Source organism: Pollicipes pollicipes, unplaced genomic scaffold, assembly GCF_011947565.3.
Source record: "Pollicipes pollicipes isolate AB1234 unplaced genomic scaffold, Ppol_2.1 Scaffold_4002;HRSCAF=4701_pilon_pilon_pilon, whole genome shotgun sequence".
In the NCBI taxonomy this organism is placed as follows: Eukaryota; Metazoa; Arthropoda; class Thecostraca; order Pollicipedomorpha; family Pollicipedidae; genus Pollicipes; species Pollicipes pollicipes.
The window spans coordinates 6,964,986-6,989,668 of record NW_023596420.1 but is presented as its reverse complement, the minus strand read 5'-3'; the positions used below and the strand labels follow the sequence as shown (position 1 = coordinate 6,989,668).

Genomic DNA, 24,683 nt, shown 5'->3' with positions numbered 1-24,683 from the left:
CCGCACACAGTCCAAAACGTGCGTCACAAATGGGACAGCCGCCAAAGGATCGGAAACCCATGCTGCAACATCGCACTGCCATGGTCAAACATATTTCTATAGTCATGATATAAAATTATTTTACAGTTAGCGGTCACCAGAGATGTTGTAATATTACCAGTGCCAGGAGTGTCTGGCTCCTCTGGCGGGTGGAGGTACGCAGCAGTCGGGTGGTAGCCCGAGCCACAGGCCGGTGCCGGACGGCCAGCGCACTACACTCACCTGAGGGTCAGGTTACGCCGTATCCGGCCGCCCAGGTTGTCTGGGTCCGGCTGCGGCTCGCGCTCCAGCTCGCTCTCCTCCGGCCCCGCCAGCGCGTCGGACGTCAGGAACGGACTGAACTGGGCGATGGCGTAGCTGTTCCAGTCGTCGAAGTCGAAGATGCGCTCCCGGATCTGGTGCGGGTCGCGCGTGCCCCACCAGTTGTGGCGGGCCACCAGCTCGGTTGCCAGACTGGAGGAGCGCGTGCCCGCCAGGAACTCGTAATCCATCTGGTTGCGGCCGAAAAGATTGTGCGTCACGTTAACGCGCTGCACGCCGCGCACTTCGATCACGTGGCTGGCCGGGAGGGACGGCGCCGCGGCCGTCAGCGGCTGCTCGTTGAAGCGCACCTCGTTGCGCGTGAGGCTGGCGCTGACGTGGCCCTGGATCTCCGACTGGCTGTCGATGTCCACCTGCACCATGAACCGGCCCGTGTTGCGCCGCATGGTGTTGCCCGCGATCAGCAGCTCCTTCTCCATGCCACGCACCGACAGCAGGCCCGCGTCCCGGCCACACACGTTGTCCGAGAACGTGTTGCGCAGCAGCTGCAGCCGCGCGAAGTGGCCGCCGATGACGCCCTCGAAGTCGCGATTGGCGGAAAACGTGTTGTCGGCGATGTAGACCGAGTGGGTGAAGTTCTCGTTGTACTGCCACACGAACGGCAGCGTCAGGTCCAGGCCACCACGGCGGTTGGACGTAATGGTATTGTTGTCCAGTACCCAGTGGAAGAGGTTGTTGGACAGCCAGTGATCCCTGCAGCAAAAGGAGGATGTCACCTCAGTTAGGAAATAATTTAGCACCAATGCGCACATAACACAAAAATATGCTACCATGACCGCTAACAATGCAATGTAGGCACAACAAATATTTTTTTAAAAAACTAGATAACGGTCGGCTTCTCTGAAACGAAAACAACGGAGACCCAAACACCGCCCCTCGTACACCTGACAACGTCGAGAGCCAGCACCGGACCAGGCCGACGCTGCGCGCACCTGGCGAACTGACGGACGCCGGCGCCGTTGTTGTCGATCCTGGTGCGGTTGATGACGACAGTCAGCTCGGAGATGTTGCGCGACACATCCTCTCGGTACGGCGACAGCAAGAAGACGGCTTCCTCGCGGCTGCCAGATATCTCCGAGTCGTACAGCTCGATCGACGCGTTGGCCTTGCGCAGAAACAGCTCGCCCTGATCGCCGCGGTACCTGCAGACGCCAGTATAGACGTGCCAACCGCCCCACACTGACCTGCTCAACCGGACAGGGCGACGGTAGGCATGACGACTGCAGCACGCCATCTTACCCAACGTCAGCACAGAGTACATTTGCTAGGGAAATATTGTGATGACTAGGCATCCGTTTTACTGTTAAAGAGTCAGAGCCTGCCAATGACCAGTTTTTAGGTAAACATGTAGAACGCTTAAGCATACTCTCCTGTGCAAATTGATGTCTCACTTTTGCTACAAGTTTTCTCTGCTTTGCAATAATCAGAAGGCTTTGGACTTAACATGGGCTCGTACGCCCTGTATGGCAGAAGACTGCAGAAGCCGAGCTTTCATGATTTTTGTGTTTGAGTGCATAGCCTTACAGACATGCATGAGGGCAACATTTTAGTTGTGAGGGCTTTGTATGGGACTGATGCAATCACTTTCTGCGAAAAAGTCGAAATCGTTCAGCGTTGCTGGTAGACATGTATCTTAATGTAGATGTCCTGTCCGAACAGCACGTGACTGCATCGAGCCTCGAACGGCTAGCTACGACGCCAAGCCAGACCTGTTGTAGAAGAATGTCGAGAGGCCGTGTCGGTTCTTCCTGATGAGCGAGTTGCGGACACGCAGCCTCGGCACCCTGCCCAAGGCCCGCCGCCACCTGAGCAGCGACGTCGGTCGAACCTCCCGCACGTCAGTGCCTGGCGGGCGGACGGGGGCGTGTCAGACCGCCGGCGCGCGGCGGACGGCAGTCACCCGGGCTCGGCGCCGCCGCCTGCTGGCCGGGGCTGCTGAGCCCCCCAGGGTCAGCAGTCGGGCGGACACTGAGACGGGGTGTTAGTCGGCGGCCGGGCGAGCCTCCTAGGGTCAGCAGTCGGCCGGACACTGAGACAGGGCGTCAGTCGGCGGCCGGGACTGCCGACCCCCTGAGGGCCAACAGTCGGCTGGACACTGAGACAGGGCGTCAGTCGGCGGCCGGGGCTACTGAGCCCCCTGAGGGTCAGCAGTCGCCGGACACTGAGACAGGGCGTCAGTCGGCGGCCGGGACTGCCGACCCCCGAGGGTCAGCAGTCGGCCGGACACTGAGATAGGGTGTCAGTCGGCGGCCGGGGCTGCTGAGCCCCCTGAGGGTCAGCAGTCGCCGGACACTGAGACAGGGTGTCAGTCGGCGGCCGGGCGAGCCCCCGAGGGTCAGCAGTCGGCCGGACACTAAGACAGGGCGTCAGTCGGCGGCCGGAGCTGCTGAGCCCCTGAGGGTCAGCAGTCGGCCGGACACTGAGACAGAGTGTCAGTCGGCGGCCAGGCGAGCCCCTGAGGGTCAGCAGTCGGCCGGACACTGAGACAGAGTGTCAGTCGGCGGCCGGGGCTGCCGAGCCCCTGAGGGTCAGCAGTCGGCCGGACACTGAGACAGAGTGTCAGTCGGCGGCCGGGACTGCCCACTCCCTGAGGGCCAGCGGCCGGACGCTGAAACAGAGCGTCAGTCGGCGGCTGGGGCTGCCGAGCCCCTGAATGCCAGCGGCCAGACACTGAGACAGGGTGTCAGTCGGCGCCCAGCGCCTCTCGCCAGTGTCCAACTACGGCTGCTGGCGGCAGCAACGGAGGATGACCACCAAATAAATCTCACACATGTCGGCGGGCAGCAACGTCAAGCAACGAATGTGTGCAGTGGAAGTTCAGCGTCTGACGTCTGCCCACAATGTCAACATTGGTCAGTCATCCAGACTCCTGTCCGCTCGTGTGGCGGCCCACTTACGTCTGACGGCTGTCAGGAGGAGGACGGCGCCGCCGCTGGCTGGACCACGCGTCACGTACCGCAGCGTGATCTGGTAGCTGGACGAGCTGATGGGGAACGCCAGGAGGTCCCGGCGCAGCTGCCACGTCTGCCGACCGCAGACAGTAGACGCGTCAGCCGCGGCAGGGCAGCCGGCTCAGAACTCAGCCAACACACGACCAGCGCGTCGGTCGCGGCAGACCAGCCGGCTCAGGACTCAGCCACGGCAGACCAGCCGGCTCAGAACTCAGTCAACACACGGCCAACACACGGCCAGTGTGTCAGCCAACACACACGCGCGCGCACGCACGCACGTACGAATCCACACCTACGCCCACGCCCCCCCCCCCTCACAAACGCACAAACACATGGCGCGCGCATCAGCCATGGAGCTCTACCAACACATGGACAGCGAGCCAACCCTCTTTCAAGGACATCACTGTTCCACCCCCAAGTGCACTTCCTAGAAAAATGGTCTTTATTTGAGATAATTCCCGGTAGAACAGACAGTCGACAGCAATGTGATTATTCACCACAGCCTCCAATATCGCCGAGCACTATGACTTTGCGTGGGCTTTTCTTCTGCAAGTGCACTGGAAGCATCGAATACTGAACTTACCGTCAAAAATGGAAACACCAGCAAAACACCGAGCTTCTAACGGCACACCAACCGTCGACAGATGAGCTGGAGGTCCACGACAGCTCCGTTGACACCCTGATTCCAGCCCACTCACCACAGCGCTGGGTCGGACCTCGTAGAAGTCGTAGATGTGAAGGTCCTCCGACGAGTCGTCGGCGCCCGGACTCAGCACCTGGATCCCGATGACGTTCTCCCGCGACGTCTGAGAAGACCATGGAAAGCACTGTCATCAGGCCGCAACAGAAGTCCCGTACTTCTCCGTCCACCGGAGAAGGCCATGGGAAGCACCGTCACCAGGTCACGACAGCACTGCCGTTCTTCTCGGTCTTCCGGAGAAGACCATGGAAAGCACTGTCACCAGGCGACAACAGCACTCCCGTACTTCCCGGTCCAACTCACCCAGCGCGAATATTCCACCCGATAAAGTTGGAAGCGAATCCCGCAGAAGGCACAGTTGGGGTAACCAATGGAAGCACAGTTGTCCAACAGACATTCCTGTCATTTTAGAACGTTGCATGCCACCTTGTACTCCCACCATCGAGCCGGTGGTCCCATGTCCCAGCCGTCCTCAGCGGACCGGTGTTTGGTCCGGCGGCCGTCCTCCTCTGGGCCGGCCCGCTCTCTCACCGTGACGTAGAAGACGCGCTCGGTGGCGTCCTGGCTGCCTTCGGTCACCAGGTAGGTGGGTTTGTAGAGGTCGAGCTCGAGCCGGGTGGCGGCCGACGGCAGGCTGACACGCCTCTCCCGCGCCAGGCCCACCCAGCCAAGCAGCTCGCGCCGCTCGTGACGGCTCAGCGCCGGGTCATAGTGCAGGCCCGACTCGCCGTTTTCCTCCACCAGACAGTCTGCGCGGCGGTGGCAGGCTACGCTCAGCCGGGGCCGCCAGCCGGAGCGGCACGGCACGCGGACAGCACCACGCCGACGGCAGCGCGTCATGGGTGGTGCGAGCGGGCGCCGCCCGACCGATGCGCGCGATCATAGTCAACCGTGTTGTCAACCATGTGTTGTGTTGTCAACAGATGAAGGTTAACCAAGTGTCAAAGCCCACCCCGCAAACAGAAACGTGAAATTCGGAAGGCTCTGGAACGGGACATCAAGAGCATCTATCCTATCACATATTTCCAAACGCACTACGCTAGCGAAACAAGGCTGCCCAACAGCGGAGAGATAAGCGAGAGCACACGGAGGTGGCCTGATCGGCACGAAGTTGGCTCGACTCGACTGACGTCACTCACCTGTCATCTCCATCCAGAGCGTTCTCATGGAGATGCCGTGGCCGCGGTTCATCTTAGCCTCGACGCGCTTCAGGTGGTTGACATAGTCGATCTTGAATACGTCGGAGAACATGACGCCCACGCCGTCCCCGTCATTGTTTGTCAGCACCACCGACTCCAGCACGTGGTGATTGAAGTCCATTCGCAGCGCTGTGGTAGGTGAGAGATCACGCTGAAGCGTTGGGGAGCGGCACACAGGTTAGAAGCACTGAATATATGCACCGGCAGTTCCAGTACGTCAGTGCCAAGGCTTACTCAAGTTCAAAGTGGTCCAAGAAGCTTGGAGTTTGCGAGGCATTTCGGCTTGCTTTCCATGGGGCAAAAGCCATGCATGTCGAAGCATTATCCACAAAAGATGATGTAAGTTTACGGTTGGGAGATCACTCATCACGGTTTTACTCTTCGCATTTTCACCCTGTGATTGGGCCCATGCATTCACTGAGTTGCTTAAAATCAATGTATAAGGCTATACCCCGACCTTGCTGTCTTCTTACCGAAGCAGCCATCATTACTGGGAAACAAAAATGGTACAGACAATATATACTTGATCACAAGCACCGGCTACCACCAGCAAGCTTTGCCCTGTGATAAGAGCCCAGCCACACCGCGCAGCTGCGTCCCGAGATAGCTCTGCTCTACAACACGGCAGAGTGACTAGCCGGCGCCAGAAGCTATTGTCCTCACTGAGAAATGACACGTCACGTGCCACCCTCCAAACGCTAGGTGCTAAGCAGTCGGAGGCTTCAGTTTGGATACGGCGCAAGCCCGAACAGTTCAAGAGTCCATTCCCGGGGCATACCACTACCGAGCGTGAGCCCGAGCCGCGGTTCATCACCCTTTCACCGGAGCCCCTAAGTGCTCGCATGTCCCTCCCCCTTCCCCGTCTCACTGGGAGACAGTGTCGCGGCTTCTGCCCTCTAGCGGCGCCAGCGCGTGCGAGTGACGTGGTCTGCTTCCCGCCAGGGCCGCCCGGCGCCCGGCCGTCTCCCCGCTCACCAGGCCCGAACGTGTACGTGGCGTGATCGATCAGCCCGGCGTGCTCCAGCCAGACGTTCTTCAGGATGTTCTTTTCGGCGGGCAGGCCGAACCGGACGCCGGCCCAGCTGACATCGGAGCAGCGCAGCGCCACGTCCGCCTCGTGCGGGCACGTGCGCTCCAGCTCGTCAGCCGACTCGTGCTGACACCGGGTCACGTCCGTGTCGGTCACCGAACACCGCACCGAGCTGCCGGTCAGAGGTCACCGTCACCAAGACCGCCGTAAAGGTGGATGGGCCTACTGTACAGTAAACACCTCGTGTGAGACAGGAGAGCTGCCGTCAACAACATCAACGCTTCAGTGGGGTGACCGTGTGTTGGTTGGTGGGCGGCAGCCGGTGGCGCACCTCATGAGGACGCGCGAGTCGAGGCCCTCCAGCGGCACCTGAGCCCGCTCCAGCCGCCAGTCCAGCGGGTTCAGCACCCAGCCCAGCTGGCGGCATACCAGCGCCGCATTCAGCACGCTCCAGCCGTGGTCGCACACCGTGCCCCACTCGTTGTTCAGCAGCACCTGCCGGCAGCGGATGTGGCGTCAGAGCGAGGAACCGACGGTAGGACACGGCAGCCCGCGAGCTCTTCAGCACACCCTTCACCGATTAGGTGGCGTCAGAACAGGGCACCGACGGTCGGACTCGACGGCCCGCCAGGTCTTCAGCACACCCCACACCGGTCAGGTGGCGTCAGAACAGGGCACCGACGGCTGGACCCGGCGGCCCGCCAGCTCTTCAGCACACCCCACACCGATCAGGTGGAGTCAGAGCGAGGAACAGACGGTCGGACCCGGCGGCCCGCCAGCTCTTCAGCACACCCTACACCGATCAGGTGGCGTCAGAACAGGGCACCGACGGCTGGACCCGGCGGCCCGCCAGCTCTTCAGCACACCCCACACCGATCAGGTGGCGTCAGAACAGGGCACCGACGGTCGGACCCGGCGGCCCTCCGACTCCTCAGCACACACCACACCGGTCAGGTGGCGTCAGAACAGGGCACCGACGGTCGGACCCGGCGGCCCGCCAGCTCTTGAGCACACCCCACACCGATCAGGTGGCGTCAGAACAGGGCACCGACGGCCGGACCCGGCGGCCCTCCGACTCTTCAGCACACACCACACCGGTCAGGTGGCGTCAGCGCGCTCAAAGTCACAGCAATGTAAGCAACCATGAAAGCAGGCACGTCTATGAGACCATAATCGCTGACATGATGCGAAAAATGGGCAATAGCCCTGGAAAGACGGCTAAACGTTCCCTTCTGAGCAGTATCACAGTCAGTCTGACCAGGGTGCAGAAGTGCGCCAAAATCAATCTGACCAAGGTGCTGTAGTGCGCCAAATCCCGTGTGACTAACCTGCAGGCGGCCCTCGCGCTCAGTGCGGCCGCCCACCAGCCGGACGGGCGCCAGGCTGACGTTGTCCCGCTGGTCACGCTCCTGCAGACTGAGCGTGACACGCTTCTCCTCGCTCATGGAGGATCCCTCGGCGTGCAGGTGGCCGGCCACCATCATACCTGAAATCAGCGCACGCCGCTCAGCACAGTTGGACGAGACACTCCCCTTCGAAACGAAACCCCCAAGCTGCGACGTGCCCAACCACAAACTAGATGGGAAGGCAGTGGCGGACACGTATCGAATGGTGGGATGTTGAAAATACGCCTAGGGCTGGACAGAGGTTCCCGAAGGCGGGCCCGGAGAGAGACAAAAAGTGATGTGCTTTCTTCTTACGAAGGGCCTGCCCTAGCCCGTTACCGCTCCATCATGGGTCTGGGAACTTTAGGAAGGAACTTTATCCCCTTGCCTTGCGTGCGCCCTGCCCTGATGCCAACGATCATCCTGTCGTCTCCGCCGTTGAACCTCCCATTTTCCCCAGGCCTTGGTGCACGCCCTGTCCCCGCCCCTAGCCCAGCATGGTCTGGGCCGCCGCTCCGACGAGCACTCACCGACGCTGTGCTCAAACTCGAGGCGCACGCCGAAGGCCACGGTCAGGCGCGCGCCCGGCCTGACGTAGATGTCACGGGTGACCGAGAACGTGCCGTCGGGCAGGATGACCTGGCCGGCGATCTCGCCGCCGATCTCACCCAGCTCGTTCGGCCCGAAGCTCGGCACGAACTGCTCGTTGAGCGAGAGCAGGATCGAGTTGGGGTCGTTCTCGCTCAGCAGGAACGGCTCGAAGTCGGCCTTGGCCAGGTTGTAGCGGTCCTTGCGGTCGAACACGCGGTCGTACACCTGGTTGGAGCGCTTGAAGCCGAGCCAGTTGTGCGAGAAGTTGGCGTTGGCGCTCTGGTCCTCGAAGTGGACACCCAGTTCGTAGCGCGAGGCGGGGTTCTCCAGGATGTTGCGGTAGACGACGGCCGACGCCGAGGAGACGGTGACCACGGCCGCCACGCGGTTACGCGGGTTCAGGCTGGGAAACGGCTCCGACACGTTGTTCTTCTGCAGGAAGTTCTTGGTGAAGAGGATCTGCTGGGCGGAGTCGTGCGCGTACTGAGAGGCGCCGATGTTCACCACGTACATGCCGGCGTTGCGCTCGAAAAAGTTGTGCGTGATGTTGAGTTGGAGCGGCAGCTTCTCGACGGCCGGCGTGTCGCCGCTGTACAGCCTCAGCGTCGCCACCAGCTGGTCCGCGAAGTAGTTGTACTCGATGTTGCCGAACACGTTCGACACGGGAGCCATGTTGACCGCCAGTCTCTCGTTGTTGAGGAAGCGGTTGTGGCCGATCTGAAGCGTCAGCGCACCCCGCGTGGGGCGCTGGCACGTCCACAGGTCCACGGCGTCCTGGCGCGCGCGCCGGAACACGTTACCGCTGATGTTGACGAACGAGTCGCGGCAAAAGTTGCCGACGAACGCACCCTGCAGCCAGTTCTCGGAGAAGTTAGAATAGGCCAACACAAGCTGCTGGCTGAAGGCCACCACCTCGCGGGTCTCGTTGTACCACAGTGACAGGCCGCGGCCTCTGTTGTCCGCTATCTCGCACCAAGAGATGTTCTGTGCACCACCGGCGTAGGTGATGTTGATGCCGTCGCCGTTGTTGCCGGTGATCTGCGACCACGTGATGTTGACGTCTCCGCCACCGCCCCGCACGTGCACGCCGGCCACGTGGGAGTTGTTGACCACGACGGAGCGGTGCACGTGCACGAGCGAGCGCAGGTTCTCCACGGCGATGCCGCGTCCATTGTTGTCAGAGATTTCCGAGCTAGAGACGTTCAGGTCGTGCGTTTTCCCTGAAATCGCATTGCAGCATGAAAATGCGCGACGCTGAATCACCTTGCCGCAGCAGGAATGGCACAGTCACCACCAAAAGAACCAAAACCAAAAAGACACCGAAAAGAGAACCGTATTGAAAAACTGGAGCAAATACAGTACGGCGTGTCTTCGCGGTGTTATAATTATCTGTATTCACGGCCTCAACAATTCCGCGTGCAGTTTGTGGGCGCTGAACAGCCGGGACGCGGCGGCTGGGGACAGACGACTCACCGAGCCCGGCCGTGACGGCCATGAACACCTCCGTCTGCGTCCGGTTGCGGGCGGAGAAGGTGACCAGCAGGTGGTTGCGGGTGGTCACCAGACTCTGCGGCCGACTGCCGTTGCGTACCTGCCGACAGCGCACTCAGTCAGCCGGCTGGTGCAGTGATGCAGAGGATGTCTCGCATTCAGCTGAGTGTGATGTCCTGATGTCCTGTCCTGTCCTGTGTAATCGCCAAGTCGGGTCGCACGCAATCCTTTCATATGTTTTTTTACTTCTGTTTTGAATTGTCAGAAGTAATCAAATCACAACAAGTGTTGTCCCGATGACAAAATATATTTGAGAAACGTACAATGACAGACATATAGTGGCTTCAGAGGTATGCGCTCCAGAAATTGCTGCAAGCCGTAGAGGCCTCAGACGAGCACGTAAAACACCCATAAATCTGGCCAAATGCGCTCAGTCATTGCACGCAACTGGAAACATTCTGTAACTAAGGTCATCTCCGACCAAGAAGTTCATGACAGTCTGGCATTCTGACAGCTGACATCCGACCACTGACGCCATTATAGCGAGCGACGCGCAGCGAACCTAGCGGCGCACCTTGAAACTACCGAGCAGTGGAGACGCCTCCGACTTCCCGTCGTAAAAACCGATCTCGGCATCGTCGTTGGCTTCGTTCATCAGATACAGGAAGTTGACGGTGAGCACCAGCCCGATCCGGGAGCTGAAACGCTGGAATGGCCCCGGCGAGCTTCAGCCGGGCGGCGGGCACACGTGTCGGCTGCAGGACCCAGCCCACGCACGGCCGGGGTCCCGCGCGGCACGCAGGGCGATCTCGAGCACTTCTCTGGTTTAATCATTAAAGCGTTTAGAATACAAAACTTCCTACACAAGACCGAGCGCTCCATCGGTTGTTCAAACGGCCCATGCAGGAGTCGAGGCTGAAGCGAAGCAGCCTTTAATAGCCCGATGACCACAGAAATAATTTCTGATATCAACACCCGAGATGGGTGGGGAGAAGCTGACCGTAGCAATGCGTCGTCAGTCTCACGCGCCGCCTGGCTATTTATCCCCGGAAGAGCACTGGCTGGCAGTGGCGTGTTGGCCGTCAGGCCCGCAGGACGCCGTGCTCACCATCACGCGGAGGTCACCTCACCTTCTGGCAGCGGCGTGTTGGCCGTCAGGCCCGCAGGACGCCGTGCTCGCCATCATACGGAAGCAGCCTCACCTTCTAACAGCGGCACTTTGGCCGCCAGGCCCGCAGGACACCGTGCTCACCATCACGCGGAGGCCGCCTCACCTTCTGACAGCGGCGTGTTGGCCGTCAGGCTCGCAGGACACCGTGCTCACCATCACGCGGAGGCCGCCTCACCTTCTGACAGCGGCGTGTTGGCCGTCAGGCTCGCAGGACGCCGTGCTCACCATCACGCGGAGGCCGCCTCACCTTCTGGCACCGGATCGGCCGGTGGCTGGTCTTGAACTGCTGCGCCACGGTGTAGAGTGGGAAGATCTGGCGGGCGATGGTGCCCGAGCTGCAGAAGTCGGCCACGGCCGTGCCGTCCACCTCGCGGCGCGGCGTCTGCGTGTCGTGCTGCACCAGGCGCAGGCCGTCGGCGCCGCTCCCCAGCACCCGGCAGTCGTGCACGTGCACGAGGCCCGTGGATGTGTTGACGTAGATACCGGTGCCTGCAACAGCACGCCCGCCTCGTCATCTACCGCCACGCTAAAAAGAAATGTCCAATAGCTCTTCGGAGAGCTCTTGCAAACGCGAGTCCAGATTGCGGTGCTTGCTGGAGCGCGCCAGGCGGCCGGGGTTGATGCACCCCGAAAACTGCTCCCAGCATTTATCCAAAAAACGTCACAACGGTCAAGTTAGCTCGCTTTCCGCACTTTTGGTTACCGTTTGTTGATAACCTTTAGGTGGCAAAATAAGGAGGGGCTACCCGTAAGGAGAGGTTTTAGCATGTGTTGTTACCGTGAATCACGGTTAAAATCCTTTGGTACGTTATCAACGTTTTTATCAAAGCTTGTGGAAGATCATACTACATTTTAGTTTGATATTTATAATCATCCCAGCCCATATCGTATCATCTGATAACAGGCAGATAAAAGAACTCTGCAGTCAGACGTGGCATATATGTGTTTCATGGACCTTGACACGCCGAGGTCTTTGTGGAAAATGCACTAGTTCGGGGGAAGACCGCTTGAAAATGGGAGCGTTTTGCTATACCCTAACGAACAATTGGGTGGACATAATCATGAACTCTGCAAGAGTAAGCACATGAAACGCTGAAACACAACTGAGTACCAGGGCAGTGCAAAATTAAACAAACAGCATACACGAATAATACAACACGCCAACAGTAATTAAAACTAAAGCCTTAGCACGTCACTCAGGGGGCCCAATGATGTGTATATGGCAACCGCACAGGTACACGCAGTCTGGAGGCAGCCGCCGCACGCACCAGCGTTGTGTTCGACGGTGCAGTTGTTGATGTTGACCAAGGAGTCTGGCGCCGTGATGTTGATGCCGCCGCCGGCCGAGTGGCGGACCGTGACGCCGTACATCTGCGGTGGCACGCCCTCGCTCTCGATCGCCGCATGCACCTGACGGCGGCAGAGAGCGGGTCACAGCCGGCGTCACAACCGCGAGCAGACGACGCCCAGAGCCGGCCACAGGCTAACTGCGGCCAGAAGACGGTCAGAGACGACCAGCGACTTCCCGAACCAGTGAACACAGCACAGCATCGGCGGGTCTTAGGAGCCCGTCGGACGCCAGGCCGTCGCCGTCGCCGCCGTCTCACCTGTCTGTCGAGCCCCATGCCCGCGTGTAGCACTTCCAGGTGGTAGAGCTTCGACTGGGAGAACTTCTCGTACAGCGTGTCGCCGGCGGTGAGCATCTTGTCGTGGGCGGCGTGCTCGAACCGGACGCCGCGCCACTGCGAGGCCGGCCGGCTGGCATCGAACACCGGCAGACAGCGCAGCGCCAGGTCGGCGTGCTCATCTGCGCGGGTCACACTCGAGGTCAGCTCTGCCACACATCTGACCAACGTCAGCCATCAGCCGGCGGCCGCTCCGGCCCGCGCAGACCGCCGTTCCAGGCCCAGGGCAGACCGGCCGCTCCAGCCCGGCGCAGACCGGCCGCTCCGGCCCCGGGCAGACCGGACCGCCCGGCCCGGCGCAGACCGGCCGCTCCGCCCGGTACGACCGGCCCCCTCCGCTCGCACAGGCCGGCCCGCTCCGGCCCGGCGCAGACCGCCGCTCCGGCCCGGCGCAGACCGGCCGCTCCGGCCCGGCGCAGACCGGCCGCTCCGGCCTGGCGCAGACCGACCGCTCCCGGCCCGGCGCAGACCGGCCGCTTCGGCCTGGCGCAGACCGGCCGCTCCGGCCCGGCGCCAGACCGGCCGCTCAGCCCGGCGCAGACCGGCCGCTCCAGACCCAGGGCAGACCAGTTGCTCCGGCCCGGCTCAGACCGACCGCTCCGGCCCGGCGCAGACCGGCCGCTCCAGACCCAGGGCAGACCGGCCGCTCCAGGCCGACTCAGGCCGGCCGCTCCAGGCCGACGCAGACCGGCCGCTCTGGCCCGGCACAGACCTGCCCCTCCGGCTCAGCACAGGCCGGCCGCTCCGGCCAGGCGCAGACCGGCCGCTGCAGCGCGGCGCAAACCGGCCGCTCCGGACCTCTACTTCGGCCAGTTTTCACGAACAACGAACAATCGTCTCTGTGTTGGTCTGAGCTCTGGGGGCCCGTTTCCCAAGCAGGGACAAGGCCGGAACTGCGACTTACGTTGGCCGGGCCCCTGTATCGTTCAGGGGCCCACAGCGCCTAACAAGGTATTCTGTGTCAACAAGTGGCCTCGAATTGGCCAGGGGAAGATTTGCACAACAGGGACGGGACGGGAATACAAATGACAGAGGGTCTCTTGCGTTGGTCGAGGCCCTCAGACAATTGAAGGAAACGTTAGAACTTATGAGGAACGCTCACATGGAAGCTATAGAAGAGCGCTGTGCCAGTCAGGGCCCTCAGTACCTAACGGTGGGCCCTCGATCCGCTTTCCAACATGGGACCGTTAAGCACATCTGGAGTATATGTGCCAATTATTTGACCACCTGCGGCGATCAGGGATGTTGTTGCAATCATGACGGTTCATGCGTCGATACGGGGTCAACTGCGCGGGTCAGAAAGCTTCCCTCGTCAGGGAGCAGACCAATGTGGTAAATGCATCCCTCTAAGGGCCTCCGGACAAGTTAGATGATGCCGCCCCGTGTCGCCAGAATGACGGCCGGAAGACACAGCGCAATGGGACAGAATGGCCCCTCAGCCCTTGACCGGGAACAGTAACGTGCCATGTAAAATAGAATAGTGAAACAAATAACATCAGAAGGTTTCAGCCTGCGCGCCGGGTAACAATAGTGTAGAGGTTAACGCGCCTACGTTAACTTCTGCGAGTCTGGGAAACCACAAGCACGGGGTTCGATTCCCTGCGGTGTCCGCCCTTCCCGCCAGGGTGGGAGGCTGGCGACGCCATACAGCCCCAGCAGTAGTCATAAAGCCCCAATGGCACGCCCGTAACCTTGGGGAGCAAGGATAGTGATGACTTGGGTGGCAGTTTTCGTAAAACTGAACAGCAATGGCTACTGCATGTAACGCCAGGCGGCGGGCGCCGTGGGCACAACCATCGTAAAATAATGTTTCTAGGTATCTCAAAATTAAGTCGTTAAGTTCAAAAATTACACTGGGCGAACCTTTTTTACGACTTCGAGTTTTTTTCTCTGGACAGCTTAACAGTTAAAGCAACACGAAACATAGAGATTTTACCTTTTCTCCCCCAGCTACATCACCAGATCTCAGGACCACTTCGCGGTGCTATAAAGACCAACGCGTTTTTGTCATCAATCTAAAAACCACACGTGTTAAATTACGCCCGGAATATCTTTAGATGTGCGATTCGTGGCCAGAAGCGTTCAAAAGTACTTCTTTCAAATGTGTCATCATTTTCGTCGACCCGTTGGCCACGGTCTGGCGTTGGCCGAGAAGCCGACGCTGCGCGGCTAAAGGAGACCACGGAATCCTTGATATCTCTGTACAACTAAGATACAAATTTTGATTAAGTTTTTGAGTTTTATCGGTTTAAAAAGAGTCCAATATACCAGTGTAAAATGAAGGGTGCCGGCGATTTATTTCATGCAGTCACTTGACGCATGCTTTTTTAAGAAAAACATGCCACCATTACCAAATAAGCCATATCCAGCGATTTTTTAGGGGCCCTTTTACCATCAGCGGGCCCTTTGTCAACCCTGCTTCCCCCCTCCCTGCCAAAGCTCTGGCTGCGCCCTACAGGCAACCTCATGCGCATGCCCAACAACAAAGCATGCGTTCACAGCTGCCCGGACGGCAAGACGACGACGTCATTCATGACGTCATACCCCATAGATCCTGCCTTTGTTGGGGTTCCGTGATGCTACGTGGAATCTTAGTCGAACAAACGCCCGCGCCGTGTGACAATTATAATGTGATGCTGGCTAAATCTTTGTATCGAATTAGTTGGCTGCCCACCACTCGAGCGGCCGAACGCAAGAGTTAGAGACCCGGCTCCTTAGCTACGAACTACATCAGCCGTCTGCAGGCGACCCCAGCCGTCTGTAGGCGAACTCAGCAGTGCGCAGCCGACCCCAGACGTACAGCCGACTCCAGACGTCACAGCCGACCCAGCCGTGCACAGCGACCCCAGCCGTGCGCAGCGACCCCAGCCGTCTGTAGGCGAACTCAGCCGTACACAGCCGACCCCAAGCCGTGTGCAGACGACCCCAGCCATGCACAACCGACCCCAGCCGTGCACAGCCGGCCCCACCGTGCACAGCCGGCCCCTGCCGTGCGCACAGCCGACCCCAGCCGTGTGCAGCCGACCACAGCCGTGTGCACGGCGCAGCCGACCCCAGCCGTGCACAGCCGACCCCAGCCGGTGCAGCCGACCCCAGCCGTGTGCAGCCGACCCCAGCCGTGCACAGCCGACCCCAGCCGTGTGCAGCCGACCCCAGCGGTGTGCAGCCGACCCCAGCCGTGCGCAGTCGACCCCAGCCGTGTACAGGTGGTGTCCGTGACGTACCGCAGATGCCGGCGCCCATGGCGCGGCTGCTCCAGCGGCAGTCCTGGACGCGCGCCTCCGAGCCGTCGCAGCCGGGCCGCTCGTACAGCAGTCGTCGCGTGCCGTTGAGCCAGGGGTACCAGTCGGCGTAGTGTCCGCCGGTGAGACCCAGCTGGCGGCACGCTACTCTGGAGTCGGCGGCCGTCCAGCTGGCGGCCGAGGTCGCACGGTTAACAGTCCAGCTGGAGGCCGGGGTCGCACGGTTATCCGCGGCCGCCCAGCTGGCGGCCGAGATCGCACGGTTAACACCGCCACACACCATAGGTCTGGTTTGGCTCGATCGAGATCGGCGTCAGTTGGGTCAGCAATAGCCAGTTCAGGGGCATCGAATGAAGAAGAGTCGGGAACGGTGAGGCAACTGCAGGCACCCGGGGGTGCTCCGCTATCGAGAACCACTGGGAGAACCCAGTGGGTCTGCACGGGCGCTCGGGCGGGGCTTCCGCCAGGGAGACACTCAGGCCCGCACATGGCTGATGCATGCTACTTGCCCTAGGTAAACGGGGGCGGGTGGAGGTGAAGGATAAGACGATGAGTAATGAGAGCGGGGTTGATGACACGGCAGGGTCAGCAGGTAGGCCGAGTCTGCAGGCGGGCTGGGTCTGCAGACAACTACTGGGCTCAGGGTCAGCCGAGGTCTCCAGTGGGAACACGAAATGAGCAGGGCATTTAGCCGGGCTAGGGTCAGCGCAGTGCGCATTGGAGGGTGGAGTCGGCAGGGTCTACAAACGGGCTGCAAACAACAAGCGGACACGGACTTACTACGCATCACACGGCATTAAAATCCGTACCCACAACTGAGCATTCGTGAAAACGGCGTTTGTTACATCACTCATGCATAAAAGATGACTGGATAAAAGACTTTGACGCGGGTTTTCATCACACACAATGTACAAAACAATTCAACCAGCGAAAGCGGAATATGCCATTTGCATAGAATTGAGCAGGTCCGGTAGCATACATTGATCAGCATTACATATTCAGTTACACAGATCATGTTCGTCACTTCCATAAAGCAAACCACCGGTCCTAACATGAGTGTAACCACCTGGAAGATTTATCCCCTAATCTTAATAAAAGGAATTTTGCCTGGTCCAATTTTGCCCGTACAAGGCATCTTTCCTATGTTTCCCCATTTAACAAGTCACTTTAGGGTCGAGCTGTCTCACCCCAGACCCGTGCCATCCATTCAACCCTGATTCCCCCCTCCCCCATCTCAGATATGCGGTTATGCCCCCGTGTCCCAATGGTAAAGAGCCGATGGGAATCGCCCACTAAGCATAGAACAGCGGAAGGAATATGAGTTGCAAAACTTACCACGTCGCGCGTGCAACATAGAAAGAAAATACGAAAAGTTACGGGACAAACACAGATATGTAACTGTGGCGAGCAGGGGCCGGTATCGCACGAGAAAGCAGAGCATCTAATGGCGCACGTGGCGACTTGTTACGAGCCAGACCGCAGGCTGAGCTGAACTTAACGTGAAATCACAAAAAAATGGGTAATTCTGAAGTTCCGACCAGGTCCAGCCTCTCACGTCTTTGACCGCCTTCTTTGCGGCCATGAAACGTAGTGTCATGCTGTGTTAGTTGCAAGTCCAGGTATTTACATGAAAAACAGTTTTTCTCACACGCCTTCCCACAACTCTACGAAATTACGACAGCTTGACATTTCCATGTGATTTACAAAGACAATGTTAAAACTAGAGATTGCAACAAACGGAGGAACACAAGTCGAAGCCGCCAACCGATCTCGGCGACGCTGGCTCGCAGCGCCACGAGGCCGATACCATCTGGCGAAGAAGGAAACAGACGAGCGCGCTAGTAAAAGTGTGGGTCGACGCGCGCAGCCGGTCCCGCGTGCTCGAGCGCAAAACATGGGTCCACCGGTCCGGTGGCATTATCAAGGATTGGTGTCAGATGTTTGCAAACAGAGGTGAGTAAAGACGTAAAACAATGAGCTCGGTACACAGACCTATCGCAAGGGAACGCGCTGTCTAGAAATCACTCACCGAGCTGAACAAATACCACTGCCGGACCCATTTGAACCCAGTAATCAACCCAGAAACCATCAATATCGTTTTTGAAACCCAGGGTAGAATATCGCGCCCTGGAGTCTTAGCCGAGAAAGACTGGGTTATATAAGTCACAGATCAGACACACAGTCGTGTTTCCAAGTTTAATGAGATAAATATCCAGGCCCCTCTAAGTTTTTTTTTCTAGCACTACACTGGACCGTCACGAAAACGTGAATAATTTCCAAATTTTCTATTTGGTCCACTGAAACAGTCAGGCCTGATCAATATGATGGACGAGCAATTTTTCAACAAAGCTATTCGTGCTATAGCTGCAGCGGGTCCTTGCCGAAGGGCCGGTGAGCAGCGGCGTTTTAGCTTTGGGGAAATGGTTTGCTGTACGCTGCGCCTCAATTGCGATCGTTTTCTGTTGTTAACTTGTGACAAATGCATCAGTATCAAAATTCCATTAATCATCATTTGTTGTAATTTCCCGGTAACTAGTTTTCAGCTGATGTCATCATTCGTCTTTGTGCCATAGCGTGATGTCCCTGCTTTTATGTTAACGTCATTATGCCCTTATTTGTAGCTGATAAATATATCTTTTCGGGACTTTGCCGCATGTCCTTCCGGGTTTTGAGATCGCGCGGACTACAGTCAGTGATGCCGTACATAATACGTGGAACATGTGACTGTGGATAATACGTGGAATGCATTGGCTCAAAATGTAAACAAGCATTATCAGCCTCAGCAGATTATCCCACACTTAGAACTGAAGAAATTAATTTGCTCAACTTGCGACAAACGGGCCATCCAAATAATCCATAAAAGCTATTTGCCTCAGTTTCCAAGGTCGGATGGCTGCAACCGCTCTGATTTTGGTATAATCCTCGTGACGATTATCACGTTCATCATTAACTCACCTGTCCCATGAATCAAAATGCTCCAGGGATGTTATTGGTAAAATACATCGGAGCGACGGGTAACGAGGCCATGCTGGGGGAGGGAGGGGGGGGGGGGGGGCAGTGCCGGTGGTGCTGGGTTGTTTTTATGTTTGTATTGCCTTGGTGCTGGGTAGTGCCAGTGGAGCCCGCCTTTTCGATCAGATTTATCGTGAATGTTTGCCTGATGAGCGTGCTCCTCATGGCAGTAATCTGGTGCGCTACACTGCTCAACAAACATTCGGAACGTTTAGTCACGGCATACTTCGCGTCAAAAAGCGCTGCCCAGTAAGGCGTGCCAACAAGCGCACGCCAACACGCAGCGAGTGCTGCACTGTTGCTCGCGGGTCTGACGCCAGAGTCTCAGCTGAGGCGACGCCTGTCGTCCCGGCCGGCAGCGGTCGGCGCCGGCTCTGGACGGACTACCGAGCACCGCTGACGCAGACTGCGCCCAGAGACACGGCCGGCCGCGCGCGTCATGCTTCACATGCGTGCCGAGTGGTGCGGCGGCGGCGGCGGGGAGGCGGCGGAGCGGCGTGACCGGGCTGCTCCGGGGCTGTTAGACAGCCTTGGACTGCTCTTCGGGTCACCGCTCTGCTGCTGATGGTGGTGCGGAATACGCCGTCGGAAGTGAGGCCGACTGGAACCGGACCAGGTCGGTAACGGCGGCCCAGGGTACGGGGAGGTGCCGCTCCGATACCGGCTACATCGAGCTGAAGTTAGGGGACGTGGCCGTGTAGTGTGCTACAGGCTGATGGCCAAGCAAGCTGTCTGGTGGCGGTAAAGGGCACGGCGATAGCTCAGTAGTGTCGACTCGTGGCTTCATGACGTCAGCGGCTCGTCGTCGTATCGCATCCGCTCGTGTCCCTGTGGCGCACGCGCACGTATGTGTCCTGTACTTGCAGCGGACCTGCGCCGCCGGCTTGTGGCAGCGAACTGTCGGCCGACGGCTGCGACCTGTCGGCTTGTGGCCGCAAACTCTCGGCTGACGTCCGTGCAGTGTCTGCTTGTGGCCGCGAGCTATCGGCTGACGTCCGTGCAGTGTCTGCTTGTGGCCGCGAGTTATCGGCTGACGTCCGTGCAGTGTCTGCTTGTGGCCGCGAGCTGTCGGCGGACGTCCGTGCAGTGTCTGCTTGTGGCCGCGAGCTGTCGGCTGACGTCCGTGCAGTTGTCTGCTTGTGGCCGCGAGTTATCGGCTGACGTCCGTGCAGTGCGGGCTTGTGGCCTGGTCGTGGGCCAGCTGCGTCACGGCGGCTGCTGGGCGCTGGCAGCGTGGTAACAGATCGTCATCGCGATAATGACCGGCGGCCGATCCAGCCGCCTCAGCCGGCGCCGCACAGCACGGCCGCAGCCGGGCGGCCGTGTCGTCGCGACGCGCCAGCTACCGCAGCCGCGAGCCAGGAAGCCGTCTGCTGCCCTCGGACAGGGCACTGACATCAAACACGGGCGCCACCAGCGCTGAGCCTTCTATAGACGGCCCTCCGAACCATTTGTTTTCCGCTGGTCATATGAGAGCTGCGCATCTTTTTGGAGGGTTCTTCACGGTTTTGCCGATAACGACAAAACGGTCGCAGCAACGCATTTACAAATCGCGCTGGTTATTTCCCCCTCCATTCGTCCTATTTCTGAAGAAGAAATGTCAGAGGTGATTGTTATTGTTTCTTGTACTGAGAAATTGGTAACTGAAAAATTTCATGAAGACATGCAGCAGGGTTTTTGAAATCCAGAGGTGTTATATGTGTCCAAATAGGTATGCATCCAGGTAGACTAGGAAAGTTTGTTAGAGCTGAGAATTCACAACATTTTATGCTGAATGCCTGGCATATCAAGGTTTTGGTTTTAATTTTGACTTAGAATTGACACATTTTTAAGCAAATTTAAGGCCATCAAACATTTGCATTTCAGTCCTGAAATAGCACTGATATGCCGGTATAGCAAATTGAACTGCAACCTGGTTCGACGAAGAACCAGTCTATACCTATGTCTTTCTTTTAGTTTAAGCACGGTAATATTGACCTAAAAAGTATTTGGAATACCCATTTTCACATAAATGTGAAATTTATATACCCAAATTTATAGCTGTGATGATGTGCTACGCACTTCCGAATATGGGATAAGAAGTTGACCCACACTTGGGCGGATTTTTCTCCGAACAATTGAGGTAGTGTTATCTCTTACATCAGAATATAAGAACCAACAAGTGTCAGCATTCATCCTTGTCTTCTAAGCTATTCCGACCTGGTTCAGGTTGTAATTAACGGAGGGGTTGGATGGAAACCAGCCAGGAGGTGCAAAGGCTGACAAAATTTCAAATCGATGTGTTCCTTCAGCCTCTTGCAATTGTACCCATTACCTTGCTCAAGATTTTCGGGTAAGAGGCAACATTAGAGGTATATTTAATGTTCAGGTAGCATGTAAGCCAACAGGGTACCCTTTCAAGGCTCTAAGCAGATCAAATCAAGATCAAGACCAAGATCAAGGATCAAGGATCAAGGATCAAGGATCAAGGATCAAGGATCAAGGATCAAGACCCGGCAGATTAAAAACACATGGAATGCTCTTGAGATAGTTTAATGGAAGAAGGGACAACAGTTTTTTAATGCTGGTGAAATATGTGTCAAATTTAAGACTTGTTTAAATGAGTTAAGCTAAGACATTTCCCTGGAAAGCATGAACACAGCAAAACTGAAATGATAACAAAACTAGTGGAAGCAGTTGGTGCCAAACGAAACTTAAACAAGGCTAGGCGGTCATTTTACCAAGAGACGCTACCGCCAGCATACAAGAGGTTCCTTTTTACCTCACCTCGTATATGCAAGCTGATAAAAACGTACCTTCTACTTAGTTGAGAAAAAGCACCACAGCCGTGAATCCCGATATCGGAATTCCCCCTATGGTCGCGGCCAGACTGAGCACTGGCGCTGCGCGCAGGCCCTGATGGGGCCCCGACCAGACTGAGCACTGGCGCTGCGCGCAGGCCCTGATGGGGTCACGGCCGGCATACCTTTGGTGCCGAGGCAGCATGGCACTGCGCGCAGGCCCTGATGGGGCCCCGGCCGGAATACCTTTGGTGCCGACGCAGCACTGGCGCTGCGCGCAAGCCCTGATGGGGTCACGGCCAGACTGAGCACTGGCGCTGCGCGCAGGCCCTGATGGGGTCACGGCCGGCATGCCTTTGGTGCCGACGCAGCACTGGCGCTGCGCGCAGACCCTGATGGAGCCACGGTCGGAATACCTTTGGTGCCGAGGCAGCACTGGCGCTGCGCGCAGGCCCTGATGGGGTCACGGCCGGCATACCTTTGGTGCCGACGCAGCACCCGTTTGTGGTTTGCACCGTGCCTGCCGTGCCAGGCTCCGAGTGGCCGCCGCCGGCACCGCCCAAATGCAGTAGCCCAAACAAAGAAGGCCAGGAAAAGTAGCTTAAATGAGTACATGAAACACTGTACTGCAGCCAAACGCTCCACGCTTTGGTCTGATTGAGTTCAGAGCCCTTTCGGCTAGCAATGACCATTTTCGGTCCATGAGATTAAGGAGAATAATGCGTGATTGAAAAAAAAACAGCGGCCATCTAAGAGCCCTCAGCCACCAAGTTTTCCGTGTACAGTAAACCAGGGACGAGGGTCTGACAACTTAAACTCCCCGAATGAGTGTTGGTCAACAAATGTATCCATTTTATTTCGACGAATCCTTTTTTTAATCCCTATATGACGTCACATTGCCTACATCACTGGTATTTCTTATCAAAAGAGTTTGTGTGGTGACAGAACAGTTCTCATGGTCACTAGCTTATGGTCGGAGACGGTAAGTTGTGTGTAGTGTCAAACATTGCCCTCTATATCTTTGAGTATTACGGCAAGAAACATTGGGCCACAAATCAACAGGTGGTTGGCAAAGTAGCACAGGGAAAGGGGCAGGGAGGGCTCTCACAAAAGACAACTTCGCACCCCTGCAGGACAGCTTCGTTGGGCTCTGTGCTGGCGTTCGTGTGGGCTCCCCGCAGGGGGCACTCAAACCCGCCCGCGGCTGATGTTCTCAGCAAGGGGCACTCAAACCCGCCCGCGGCTGATGTTCTCAGCAGGGGGCACTCAAACCCGTCCCCGGCTGATGTTCTCAGCAGGGGGCACTCAAACCCGCCCCCGGCTGATGTTCCCGGCTCGCCCCGAAGAGACGGGCGAGCTTCCAGATGCGGGGATTCACGAGGACGCGGTGAGTGAGGACAGAAGGGCGGCTGCGCCCGCGCGAGAGCGAGAGCGTGCTGCGTGTGCCGCGGCGGCGGACAGTCGCCCACCGGCCCCATCGCGTCATCCGCCACTGGCGTCGCTCCACCGCCGGGCCCTCCGTCACCGGTCGCATCAGCCGGTGCTGTTTCGACATCCGCAGGTAATGTCAACACACGCATTTCGACGATTGCCTTTTGTTTCAAGGCCCACTCGGTATCAATTACGGGCAGCCCACCCAGGTCTGATCACGCATCGCCTGCAAGCGAATCGGCACGCGACCAATGCTACTCAGCCCACGCTTGGGCGTTCTACAAAGGCTTCAGTAGGGGTGGGTCCCTGAAAAGGAAACCACGCGTCCATTCCATGTCCCTCCGCGTCCATGTCCTTCTGCGCCCATGCACCATACTGAACGTATCAATTCATGCACTTCTGGAGTAATTCATAAATTTTACATGGATGAAAACACCAATCAACTACGGCGAAAATAGAGAGGATTCTCACCGCAAGCTTGGGAACAAAAGACAGCACAGGTTGAATATCTATATGCAGGCTACACGCACTTCAAGATCTTAGTGCGTTGGTGTTATGTTTTTGTTTGCTTCGGTGATGTAACGACCATGTCTACTTGTCGAAATATTGGTCGAAATCCAAATGATATTCGGTAATAGCTTATCAGCCTCGGGTTCAGTGCATAGGGTAGACACTGAGTATCATGCCCATCTACATCATCGTGCACACATCGTACACAATATTTAACGAGTCCAGTAAATAAGACGCCACTTCAACTTAAGCAGCCAGCATATCGCATAGTACGCTAGCTATGACCCCTGCATGACCAGCCGTGCATCCAATTACGAAAACATGAGGGAGCTACTCCCATTATCCATGAACAGAATCGAAGTAAACAGGGAAGTGGCCTCCACTCCTTGGCATTAACGATTTTGCCCACGCTAAACACCATGACACCGGCAAAAAGCGACATGACACCAGCAAAGACCGGTGCGACAGGGACCCACGTTTTTGTGGCGAGCCCTTCAGGCTGCTGTCCTGGTGTGTGTGTGTGTGTGTGTGTGTGTGTGTGTGTGTGTGTGTGTGTGTGTGTGTGTGTGTGTGTGTGTGTGTGTGTGTGTGTGTGTTGGTGTTGTGTTGTGTGTGTGTGTGTATGTATGTGTGTGTGTGTGTGTGTGTGCGTGCGTGCGTGCGTGCGTGCGTGCGTGCGTGCGTGCGTGCGCGGGTGTGTGTGTGTGTGTGTGTGTGTGGTGTGTGTGTGTGTGTGTGTGTGTGTGTGTGTGTGTGTGTGTGTGCGTGCGTGCGTGCGTGCGTGCGTGCGTGCGTGCGTGGCGTGCGTGCGTGCGTGCGTGCAGTGCGCGGGTGTGTGTGTGTGTGTGTGGTGTGTGTGTGTGTGTGTGTGTGTGTGTGGTGTGTGTGTGTGTGTGTGTGTGTGTGTGTGTGTGTGCGTGCGTGCGTGCGTGCGTTGCGTGTGCGTGCGTGCGCGCGCGCGCGCAGCGTGCGTGCGTGCGTGCGTGCGTGCGTGCGTGCGTGCGTGCGTGCGTGCGTGCGTGCGTGCGTGCGTGCGTGCGTGCGTGCGTGCGTGCGTGCGTGCGTGCGTGCGTGCGTGTGGTGTGTGTGTGTGTGTGTGTGTGTGTGTGTGTGTGTGTGTGTGTGTGGTGTGTGTGTGGTGTGTG

The 24,683-nt window shown here is 58.0% G+C and overlaps 1 protein-coding gene across 1 annotated transcript in view; it reads right to left on the bottom strand.

The window, feature by feature from the left end:
- LOC119093471 (protein bark beetle-like) overlaps window positions 1-24,683 on the bottom strand; it is a 56,090-nt gene that overhangs the window by 11,706 nt on the left and 19,701 nt on the right. The window contains 17 exon segments of the mRNA XM_037216425.1: window positions 262-1,053; window positions 1,293-1,502; window positions 2,070-2,205; window positions 3,258-3,384; window positions 4,010-4,117; window positions 4,543-4,760; window positions 5,151-5,339; window positions 6,186-6,412; window positions 6,572-6,735; window positions 7,569-7,726; window positions 8,156-9,436; window positions 9,690-9,807; window positions 10,282-10,413; window positions 11,126-11,367; window positions 12,147-12,288; window positions 12,486-12,685; window positions 15,788-15,975. Coding sequence (XP_037072320.1) covers window positions 262-1,053; window positions 1,293-1,502; window positions 2,070-2,205; window positions 3,258-3,384; window positions 4,010-4,117; window positions 4,543-4,760; window positions 5,151-5,339; window positions 6,186-6,412; window positions 6,572-6,735; window positions 7,569-7,726; window positions 8,156-9,436; window positions 9,690-9,807; window positions 10,282-10,413; window positions 11,126-11,367; window positions 12,147-12,288; window positions 12,486-12,685; window positions 15,788-15,975 — 4,632 coding nt within the window.